Source organism: Heterocephalus glaber, unplaced genomic scaffold (genome assembly GCF_053883595.1).
Source record: "Heterocephalus glaber isolate CG9 unplaced genomic scaffold, H.glaber_assembly_v1.0 deba00001523, whole genome shotgun sequence".
NCBI classification, from domain to species: domain Eukaryota; kingdom Metazoa; phylum Chordata; class Mammalia; order Rodentia; family Bathyergidae; genus Heterocephalus; species Heterocephalus glaber.
Window position 1 is genome coordinate 21,921,813 of NW_028258327.1, and position 12,062 is coordinate 21,933,874.

Consider the following 12,062-nt stretch of genomic DNA (forward strand, 5'->3'; position numbering starts at 1 on the left):
GCGTGTGTGTGTTTGTGTGTGTGTATGTCTCTATCTGTGTGTTACTTACCAGTTTATCCATGGTTGCCCACTTAGGGTTCTCCATCTTTGATACAGTAGTATTTAAAAGAAACAGGAATAATTTATAAACATTTGAAATGTCAAAATTGAATAGCTTTTCTTTGCCTCCTTTTATAAAAGTAATACGTAAGTGTAGAACCTTAGCTACTGCTCCATTTATTTCTGCATTTTTCTAGAGAATTTGATAATATAAAGTTCTGAAAATTCTGTGCAGAATGTGGTAATGGAATTTATTTGACTGTGTTTATTATTTTCCACTAGGACACTGTAAATCATTTGCTTATCATCTTCATAGATGACAGTCCAGTGAGTATTGAACATTTAGAAAACACTTCACATTTCACTGGATTTTGATTCTGTGTGTCAAATCAAGTGGGGATTTTACTAAGCAAATAATTCTCTTTCTTCAAAGCCTGAAAAAGCAACTGAACCACCTTCTCCTTTGGTTCCGTTCTTGCAGAAATTTGCAGAACCTAGAAATAAAAAACCATCTGTGAGTATTTTTAGCAATATCATTATTTTTTATATAAACAATTTTAGAACACATTTTTAAAGCTTTTACTTACTCTTCCTTCCATATTGTATCAAGGTGCTGAAGTTAGAATTGAAGCAAATCAGAGAACAACAAGATCTTTTATTTCGTTTTATGAACTTTCTGAAACAAGAAGGAGCAGTGCACGTGTTGCAGTTTTGCCTGACTGTTGGTGAGGCTTACTCACGTCTTTTACTAAAATCTCTACAACTTCTGAGTGATCTGATATTGTAGTAGCCATCTAACAGTGTACTCGATTTCATTTACTAGGTACACTAAGTGATAGATTTTCCTCCAATTTAGGGTGGCTGCTGTATATAATAGCTACCTTCTTTCCAACATGCCCCATCTCCCACCAAAAGAGTAACCTAATACTTGCTCTCCTCCTAGCAACTAGTAATGTCATAGGTTCCTCCAGTCCCTAGCCACTACTTCACTCAACTCCACCTCAGCTCCTACAAGCCCCACCCCCACTCCTATATGGCCAGGACACTTCCTGTCCTGGCCATATTGCTGTTGTCTCTCTTTTGTTCAGAGACAGCCCAGCAGATTGTCCCTACAATAAAAGCTGGCCTGGTCTGGTCTTGGTTTTTGGCCTGGTCTAGTCTTGGTTTTCGGCCTTTTACCTGACACTAAGAGCAACTATGAGTTTCTCCCATGTGTCTACTTCTTTCCAGATTGGGAAATAATGTATAACTGATGCCAGTCAAATCCTAGTAGCAGAAAAAGCCACTAAAAATTCAGTATAATGTATATATGTTAAAGACCCCATTAGTAGTTCAAATCACTGGTAGCAATTTGTCATAGTTTTTGTTAAGGATTATTTTAATTAAACAAAAATGTTTTATTTTTATATAAACTCTTAATGTGGATATTGAATTTGTGAGACTATGGACTGTATTATTTTCTTAATGCATTTAATTACTTTAAAAAATATAACTTAAAAATTGAGGCATAATTTACATAGTGAAACATGGAATTTCAATGTATATTTGATCAGTTTTACACATGTATACATCCTTGTAACCTATATCTTTTTATCAGGTTAGAGAACATTTTCCATAGCCTAGAAGTTCCTTTAGTGTACTTCCCAACAAATCCATCTTTGCCACCACTCTTGCCAAAGCAATTACTAGTTTCATTTCTCTCACTAAATATTACTTTGCTTGTACAATTCCTTGTGTAAATGGAGTCACATAATGTGTACTCTTGTGCTTTGCTTCATCCATTCAGAATAATGCTTTTTATTCATCTTTGTTATTATGTAAATCAGTAGTTTGCTCTTTTTTATTGCTGAGTAGTTTTCCATTGTATGTATATACTACACCTTTATCCAGTTTGCCTTGTAGATGAGATGAACTTCTTCCACTTTGGAGCTATTTTGAATAAAGCTGCTATGAACATTCTTGTAGAAGGCTTTTGGTGGGCATATATTTAATAACTAGACATAGAATTGTTGGCCATAGGATAGATATATGTTTAATTTTATAAGGAAATGCTGAATTGTTTTTCAAAATGGTTGTACTATTATTCCCGAACAAATGTGTGTAAGCTCTGGTTGCTCTACATCTTTACCAAAATTTGGTAGTGTTTATCTTTTTAATTTTGGCCATTTCAGTGGATGATATCTTGTTGTGGCTTTAATTTGCATTTTTCTAATGACTAATCATGTTGTATACTATAGTATGCTTATCAGTCATTTGAATGTCTTGTCAGATATATGTATTGTAAGTATTTTCTTCTATACTATGGCTTCTCATTTCATTTCTGGAATGTTTTTGCTGAGCAGAACTTAACTTTTGGTAAAATTCAGTGTATGAATTTTTAATTTTATGTTTAATGCTTCCTGTGATTTTCATAAGTCTTTGCCTTCCCTAAATTGATATACTCCTATGTTTTTCTCTAGGCTTATTATAGTTTCTGAATTTACATGTAAATATGTGCTCTAGCTTAAAATATTTTTTTGTGTTGGTATATGTTAGTTAGGGTGTAGGATCTTTTTTTCCATCATAAGGGATTTGGTGTTCAGTTTTTCAGTACCCACTTTTTAAAAATTAATTTTATTGGTACATTTTAGGTATACAATACAGTTACATTCATCATTGGAAATTTGCACCTTTACATAATCTCTCTTGGTTCTTATTTTTCACCTTGCCCAGCCCTCACTTCAACCCCTCCATCCCTCCGTATTTACAAAGACTTTGTTTCCATTTTTTCATTTTCTCATATTGATTACATTCCCTTCTTTCCTTTCCCCTATCCCTCCCACTTCCCCTTCCCCTTTGCCCCTTTTCTTCCTATTTCACATTATCTGTTATACCTTTTAGTCCTTATTTACACTTTCAGTTTCTCACATGAGAGAAACTATTTGGTATTTAAACATGTGTCCTATTTACTTCACTGAAGAGTATCTCCTCAATGTGCAATAAATTGGCAATAAATGTCTCTAATTTCTCTCTCTCTTTTTTTTGTGTACTGGGGATCGAACTCAGGACCTTGTGTTTGCAAAGCAGGCAGTGGAACCACTGAGCTAAATCCCCAGCCCCTAATTTCTTAGTTTTTATGGCTAAGTAGTACTCTATTTTATTTAAAAAACCCACATTTTCTTTGTCCAGTCTCCAGTTAATGGGCAGTTGGGCTGCTTCCAAGTTTTGGGAATTACAAACTGTGCTGCTGTGAACAAGGGTGCACATATATCACTGTGGTATGATTCTTTTAATTCTTTGGGGAAGATACCCAGCAGGGGACTAGCTGGGTCAAATGGGTCTTCCAGTCCTAGTTCTTTGAGGTATCTCCATACTGATTTCCACAGTGGTTGTACCAGTCTACACTCCCACCAGCAGTGGAGAAGTGTTCCTTTTCCCCCACAACCCTGCCAGTGTTTGTTACTGATTGATTTCTTGATAATAGCCATTCTTTCTGGAGTGAGATGGAATCTCAGTAGTTTTAATGTGCATTTCTTGAATGACCAATGATGTTGAACATTTTTTAATGTATTTATTTGCCATTTGCACTTCTTCATCTGAGATGTGTCTATTCATTTCAGATGCCCATTCTTGGATTGGGTCTTTAAATTAGATATTAGTCTTTTGTCTGAGGAACAGCTGGCAAAAACTTTTTCCCACTCTGTGGGTTGTTCACTCTTTTGGTGGTTTCTTTTGCTGTGCAAAAGCTTTTTAATGAGATGAAATCCCAGTTGTTGATTCTTTGTGATAATTCCTGTGCAATTGGGGTTTTGTTCATAAAGTCTTTGTCTACACCAATGTCTTCAAGAGTTCTACCTATTCTATCTTCCAGCAGATTGTTTCTGTTTTTATAGTTAGATATTTGATCCATTTTGATTTTAGTTTAGTTCATGGTGAGAGACATGTATCTAGTTTTAGTCTTTGGCATGTGGAGAGCCAATTTTTCCAGTACCATTTATTAAAGTGGCTATTTTTTTCCAGTGAAGGCGTTTGGCCCTTTTGTCCAAGATAAGATGTTGTTTGTACATCTTCTAATCTGTTCCATTGATCCTCAAGGTTATTTGTTGTTGTTGGTGGTGGGTTTTTTGTTTGTTTTTTGTGTTTTTTTGCCAGTACCATGCTGTTTTTATCAGAGTAGCTTTGTAGTATAATTTGAAGTCAGGAATTGTGATGCCCCCTGCCTTGCCTTTGTTGTGTAGAATTGCTTTTGCTATTCTAGGTCTCTTCTGATGAAGAGTTGTTGTGTTTTTTTTTTTTTTTTGAAATCATGAATAGATACTGCACTTTTTGGAATGCTTTTTTTTTTTTTTTTGTACCAGGGATCAAACTCAGGACCTTGTCCTTGAGAGGCAGGTGTGGTGCCACTGAGCTAAATCCTGGCCCTGGAATGCTTTTACTGTGTCTTATAGAGAGCCAGAATGGGAATGTTACCATAGACTTCTGTAAGTAGTGGATCCTGTGATCCACTACAACACAAGCTGATAAGAGTGAAGAAAGAAGTGAGACTTAGAGAGAACTGGATCTTGGGCTGATCATTGCTGCTCTGGGCAGCGAAGACAAGGGGTGCAAGGACATCCAGTATTTTATTGACTAAGCATGGGAAGGTGGAAAAAGAATGCTTTGAAGACATCTAGTGGCACAGTGTGAAAGGTCCAGAAGCATCTGGCTGGCAGCATCTGGGGATGGCTGATATGCAGGCAGGAATATTTGATATGCAGACAGGGATAGCTGATATGCAAACAGGGATGTAAAGGGGGAATACACTTTTTATCTTGCTTGGAGAGATCAAAGCATGCTGAGACTTGGTTGCAATTAATCAGAGTCTGCTAATACTGGGCAGAGATGTCTGCTCCAATGTCTCAGCTATATTATTGTCTTGATCAAATTGTTCGTAGTGTTCCATTATGGAGCTAGAGTAATGTCCCCTCTGCATTGTTTATTTGTATTTGATTTTTTTCTTAATCTGTATTGCTTGCTAGGAATTTATCAGTGGGGGGCCATACTAGGATTAAACCAAGTGCCTTTGCACTGACCTACTCCTACCCATTTTTTATGTTATTTTGAAACAGGGTCTTGCTAAGTTAGTTGTCCGGGCTGAGTTCAAACTTAGGATCTTTTTGTTTTGTCTCCCAAAGTGTGGTATTACCTTGTGGACCAACATGCCTGGCTTATTAATATTTTTTATTTATTGATTTTTTTCTTTTAGTTTTTTAACTTTTACTAACTTAGAGTTTAGTTTTTTCATTGTTGTTGTTGTTGTTGTTGTTGTTGTTGTTGTTATTTGTTTTTTGAGACAGGGTCTCACTATGTAGTTCAAGCTAGCCTTGATCTCACTATGTGGCCCAGGCTGGCCTGGAAGTCATGTCACTCTCCCAAGTGCTGGGATTACAGGTGTATGCCACCACACCTGGGTAGAGTTTAGTTTTTAACTTTTTCTAGTTTCTTAACATGAAAGCATAGGTGATCAATCTATACATTTTTCTTCTTTTGCATGTAGGCAGTAAGTTGTAAATGTCCTGTGGATTTCTATTGCTGAATTCCAAAATTCTTGATTAATTGTGGGTTTTTTTACATCCTTTTATTGGTACATTTTAGGTGTACAATATAATGACATTCATCATACATACATACTTACATACTCTCTTGGTGATTGTGCTTTTGATGGTCATTGAATTTGAAACATTAAAAAATGTCCTGTGGCTTTTTCTTTGACCCTTCAATTATTTTAGAGTGTATTGTTAAATTTACAAATATTTGAGGATTTTTGAAAATGAGAGATCTTATTGTGATTGATTTTTTAAAAAAATTTTTTATTGGTACATTTTAGGTATACAATATGTTTACATTTATCATTGGGTGCTTGTACCTGTACATGATGTACATTATTTTCTCCCCCATTACCTGTGGACCCTTCACCCCCCTCCACGCTTCCCCATCATACCACAGCGATATATATGCACCCATGTTTATAGCGGCACAGTTTGTAATAGCTAAAGCTTGGAAACAGCCCAAGTGCCCATCAACTGGAAACTGGATAAAGAAGTTGTGATTGATTTTTAATCTAATAGTTTTCTGACCAGATAATATATTCTATGTGATTTTTTTTTCTATATGATATTAGGCCATTGAAATTTATTGAAACTTGTTTTATGGCTCATTCATGTATAGATTGTCTCAATGAATGTTCCATGTGTGTATGATAACATCTGTTCCTTTGTGTTGGATAGTGTTGTAAAATGTCAGTTAGGTTAAATTGATATGTTGTTCAAATATTCTGTTCTTTCTGATTTTTTAAAAAAAAATTTTTGAATTTTTTTGGAGACAGGGTGTTGCTGTGAAGTTCAGGCTGGCCTTGAACTCACTGTGTAGCCCAGGCTTGCCTGGAACTCACAGTGATCCCCCTGCCTCACACCTTCTGGGATTACTAGGAGTGTACCACTACACCGGACTTTTTTTTTTGGTACTGGGGATCAAACTCGGGACCTTGTGCTTTTGAGGCTGGCGGCAGAACCACTGAGCTAAATCCCCAGCCCTTCTGCTTATTTTTTGATTGGTTCACTATTTCTGTCTTTAACTTTTTAAATTTTGTTTTTATGTATTTTGAACTTTATTAGTAGGTACAGACCCAAGACTGTTGTATCTTCTAGATGAAATCATCATCTTGTTATAAAATACTCCTTTAAGCTGGGCATGGTGGCACATGCCTGTAATCCCAGCACTTGGGAGGCTGAGGCAGGAGGATTGCCATGAGTTCGAGGCCAGCCTGGGCTACATAGAGAGACCCTGACTCAAAAAACAGCAAAAGGGCCGGGGATTTAGCTCATTGGTTCCGGTGCCTGCCTTGCAAGCACAAGGTCCTGAGTTTGATCCCTGGTACAAAAAAAAAAAAAACATGGGCCGAGGATTTAGCTCAGTAGTTCCGGCCCAGCTTCGCAAGCCCAAGGTCCTGAGTTCTATCCCTGGTACCAAAAAAAAAAAAGAAATGAGAAAAAACAACAAAAAACCCCTCCTTTATATCTCTGGTAATTCTGTTTTGAAGTCTATTTGTGTAGTATTAGTAGAGCTGCACCATCTCTTTTTTTATAACTATCTCTGTATTTTTAATGTCTGAGTAAAATGTTTGCTATTTCTTGTAATCAGCATTTAGTTTAACTCCTTTAAAAGTCTAGTTTGATCTTTGTTTTCTAATTGGTATATGTAGGACTTTTATAATTATTTCATGTTTATGGTTATGCTTTCTATCTCTACAATCTAACTGTAATGTCTAGTTTTCTTTTAATTTATTCTGCTTGCATTTTGTAAGAATCTTGGATATTTGGGTTGGTGTCTTTTAGCAATTTTTTGAAAATTGTTGGCTGTTATCTCTTCAAATATGCTGCCTCATTTTCTCATTCTTTTCCTTTTAAAATTCCAGTTTTGTCCATGTTAAGTCATAAAGGAATGGCAGCTTAATGCTCTTATCCCACAGGTTTTGTATACTTTGTTCTAGTATTTTTAAAACCTCTCCTAACTTTTATATCAGTTTGAATAATTAAGAATAAAAGGTTAAACTCCTTAATAATACTTCTTGAAAAAATAATTCAAAACTCAATATTTTGACTGTGGCTGTCATCTCTCAATTTAGAAAAAAGATTCATATATTCAGACGTACTGGTGCCATTAGTGTGCAGCCTCTATGATGGAGGGAATTATTGTCTAAAAACGTTGATTGGAGATCAAAAGAAATTGTATCATTTTAATTTAGTGAGTCAGATTTCAAAATATTAAATGGCCTTTGGTATAGGAAATTAATCTAGTATATTCTTTAAAAGAAAATTTTAGAAATATGTTTACCATTTGAAATTTTAGCAAATTTGTATTGCTATCCATTTATGACTTATATTAATATATAAAAATTTAGTTGACTCTTTTATATGAGTAGTTGTTTTACTTGCAACCAAATGTTTTTTAAAAATTAAAATGATGAGTTAGATTTTTATAATTGCTGCTCTTACTTATTTTTGGCTTTTTGAGGCAGGCTCTTGCTATGTAGTTCAAGCTGGCCTTGAACTCACTGTGTACCCAGGCAGCTCTTGAACTCATGGCAGTCTTCCTCCCTTAGCCTTCTGAGTGCTGGGATTACAGGCTTGTGCTACTATATCTGTCTTATAATTGCTACTTTTAATATTGACTACAATTAGAATAGGAATATGAAGTTTTCATGAATAGTTTTATATTAAAATAAACTATTGTTTTCTTATTTTTTCTTTGATTCATTAGAGGAATTTAATGATAGAATTTTACGACCAGAGTTATCAAATGATGAAATGTTATCTCTTCATGAAGAGTTGCAGAAGATTTATAAAACGTATTGTCTGGATGAAAGTATTGACAAAATTAGATTTGATCCTTTCATTGTAGAAGAAATTCAAAGAAGTAAGTCAAAGATGACAAGAGAATGAATTCTGTAACTCTTTTACAGTTTTCAAAGAGGTTTTTAAATATATTATTGTAACAGCTATGTGAGGTACATGGGTAGTTTAAGTTATTGTTATTTTTTAATATTTAGTTTAAAAATGTTTAGCAGTCTTTTGTTAACTTCCAGCTTAAAACTTAAAAAAAAATTTTATTTTTGTAGTACAGGTATATATTTGCAATACATAATAATTGCATTCATCTTGGGGTTGGTACATATACATATCACATCTTAATCATTTTTAAAACCTTTTTGAATATTTACTAGTGAGCTGAAGGCTTTGAGGAACTTATTCACAATTCATATAATTAGTATTTGGCAGAATTGGTTGTTACAATTTTAAAATCAAGTGTGATTTCTTAAAGTGGAGTTGTGGTAAAATACAGTTTTAACATTATTTGTATGCTCTTTCACTGTACAGTAATGAATTTTAAACTAATATGTAAGGTATTTATGCTGTTCATAAATAATTCCTACAATATAATTTTTTGAATAGTTGCTGAAGGCCCGTACATAGATGTTGTGAAACTTCAAACTATGAGATGTCTATTTGAAGCATATGAACATGTTCTTTCTCTCTTGGAGAATGTGTTTACCCTTATGTTCTGCCACAGTGATGAGGTAAGTCAAAATACTTACTGTGTTTGAGGATTTTTATATCAATTTAATAATGGTTATGATACTTAATTAGATAAATGATTCAAATAGGAAAATAAAGATTAAGAAAGTGAATACTTTTCTACTTTATAACTAAATGGGAATTAAAATTGTAAATTTGTAAATACAATTTGTAAATTTGTAACTACAATTCTTAATACAGTAAGTCCCAACTTTTGAACATTCAAGGGTGTACTATATATATAAGATTCAGAGGCCAGCTTAGCTGCGCGGTCAGAGCAGTTGTGGTTAACTGCACCCTGCTCCATCTGGCTCGCTCTGCCCACTTGTGACCAGGAGACATGAGGATCCCCCCGCGCATGCCCACCAGCCGCCAGCTTAGCTGAGTGGGGGCCTGGAACAACAGAGCTACAGAGCCCCCCTGCCCCACATCTGGCCTCTTGGCTGTGCAACTACTTGGTTCCACACTACAGAGGCCCAGGGGGACATAAAAGCCATTGTCCTGAGCTGCAGAAGTGAACAACAGAGAGAGGGCCTCTCAGCCTCCCTGATGAAAACTGAAGCCTACTGGAAAAGTGAAGAGAATCTCTGCAATAAAAGCACACTAGACCACCGTGCTTGGTAAGTTGGAGGGGTCATCACCTCCCATTGGAACCTGGACTATCTTCACAGAAAAGGCAGCTGGAACCTGCAATACAACATTGCAGAGTTCAACCCTGCAGGAGGACAGGGAGCTCACCTTGGGATTTGCAGCCACAAATCTGCTTGAATCTCACGGGTCTGTGACTGGCTTATTGAGACTCATTGACTTATAACTGCATACTCCTGCCCACGTTGTCTATTGTAACAGCAGAGACATACCCTGAAGGAGGTCCTTCATTTTTATCTTTTGTTATTTTCAAAATTATCACTTTTTTTTTGCTTATTTTTAATTTTTTTCTTCTTTTCTACTCTTAAAATTTTTATTTTTCTCTTTTTTCTTTCTTTTCTCTTTTCTTTCTCCCTCTCTCTGCCTCACTCCCTAGCTGTCCCATATTATTCTTCATCTCCCCTTTGTGTTCCTGTTCTGGCCCTAATTCGTATTACTTCTTTATTTTTCTTTTCTTCTCTTTCCTTCTCTTGCCTGTGCCGTCTGGCCTCACTGCTAACCTTCCCCTATCCTTCTAAGACCTACCTATTTCTCCCTCTCCAAATCCTTCTAACTTGCCATCCCAAAGGGTTAAGTTGCTATATTGAAGAGTTTATTCACTATAAACATATGTTGGGTTGGTCCTTGATTTTGATTTAATTCACACAGTTAAAGGTGATAGATTAATAACTACCACAAACTGTCATTTTCTAAGAGGTACTTGATACTTTTGTGTTGCAGATTGTATCACTTGTGCTAAGGTGTGGTCATTGATCTAATCAGTTGTCCTTCCTGGTATAATGAAAATGAGATAGCCTCAGAGCCCTTAGAGACTCAAAACCTAAAGACCAGCTATATCTGGAAGACACTTCTAAGAAGCAGTCTTTCCATAAGGGTTCTAAATACATCAACAAAGATATTTACAATAAGCAACTTAAAAGTATGAACTCAGGAACTAAACCAAGGACAGTACCAAAAACAAAAATGAGAAGACATTTAAGGAAGGCACAAACTTGGACTTTCACCCCACAAAAGGCAAATTCTGGGGTAAACGAGGTGGAAAAGCCTGATAATCAACCACCTGGACACCCTGAACTGATAGCACAGGAAGTAACAAAACAGATGAATGAGGCGCTAGAAAAATTCAAAACAGAAATAGTTTCCCAGAAAACTACAGAGATGGTGAGCAGAGTGAAAGACATGTTTAGAGGCTCTAGAACAGAAACAGAAAAAAAAATAGATGAGCTCAGAATCATGCTAGAAGCCATGAATGCCCAGCATAAAATGGAAATGGAAACCATGATCATCCAATATAAAAAAGAAATGGAATCCATGAAACAGATTCAAACAGATATTCAGGAGATTAAAAACCATTGAAGAGCCAGGGATTTAGCTCAGTGGTTCCGGCAGCTGCCTCACAAGTGCAAGTTCCCAAGTTCAACCCCAGGTACCAAAAAAAAAAAAAAAAAAAAACTCCATTGAAAACATGCACAGCAGATTAAGGGAATGTGAAGATAGAATATCAGATATAGGAGACAGGATTACGGTTAAGGACCATCAAAACAGAGATTTCTTAAAAATAGTACAGGACTATGAGAAATCAATCCAGCAGCTGCTAGATGATGCAAAGAAGAATAACGTAAGACTGATAGGGAGTCCACAAGAAAACAGGAGAAAGTACAATTGACAAAAAAAAACTTCACAAAAGTAATAGTAGAAAACTTCCCAGACAGAGGTGGAGAATTGGACATACAGATAAGTGAGCCATATAGAACTCCAACTAGCCATGATCAAAAAAAAAATCTACACCTAGACATATAATAGTCAAGATCCCAGAAAGCCAAGAGAAGAATAAAATCCTACAGGCAGTTAGAGAAAAGAAACAGGCTCAGTGGTTTCACTGCCTGCAGCACAAGCACAAGGACCCGAGTTCTATCCCCAGTACCAAAAAAAAAAAACCACGTACAAAGGAAAGCCCATCAGAATCAAGGCAGACTTCTCAACCCAAACCCCCAAATCAAGAAGAGCCTGGAGTGAAGTATTTCAAGCCCTAAAAGAAAATAACTTCCAACCTAGAATATTGTATCCTGCAAAATTATCCTTCAAAATTGATAGGGAAATTAGATACTTCCACGACAAAGAACACCTGAGAAATTTCATGAACACCAAACCAGCACTCCAAACAATTCTAAGCAATATCCTAGAAAAAGACAATGAAGGTCACAACTCCATGAGGCCCAACAGAGGGAAGCCACCAGGCAAGGTAAGAAACTAAATGGAAAGGGAAAAAAAAAAGAAATAAAA

General features: G+C 35.9%; 1 protein-coding gene across 14 annotated transcripts in view; it reads left to right on the forward strand.

Annotated features, from left to right (window-relative positions):
- Snx14 (sorting nexin 14) overlaps nucleotides 1–12,062 on the forward strand; it is a 74,782-nt gene that overhangs the window by 26,865 nt on the left and 35,855 nt on the right. For 12 of the 14 annotated variants that reach the window (XR_015441552.1, XR_015441550.1, XR_015441551.1 and 9 more), the window contains 5 exons: nucleotides 322–366; nucleotides 473–553; nucleotides 650–764; nucleotides 8,317–8,472; nucleotides 9,009–9,133. Coding sequence is in view for 11 of the 14 variants with exons in the window: in XM_087188058.1 (XP_087044184.1) it covers nucleotides 322–366; nucleotides 473–553; nucleotides 650–764; nucleotides 8,317–8,472; nucleotides 9,009–9,133 (522 nt within the window). In the remaining 3 variants the exon portion in view is untranslated. The remainder of the gene's footprint in view (nucleotides 1–321; nucleotides 367–472; nucleotides 554–649; nucleotides 765–8,316; nucleotides 8,473–9,008; nucleotides 9,134–12,062) is intronic. The other 2 variants (XM_087188064.1, XM_087188065.1) reach the window with 1 other exon arrangement.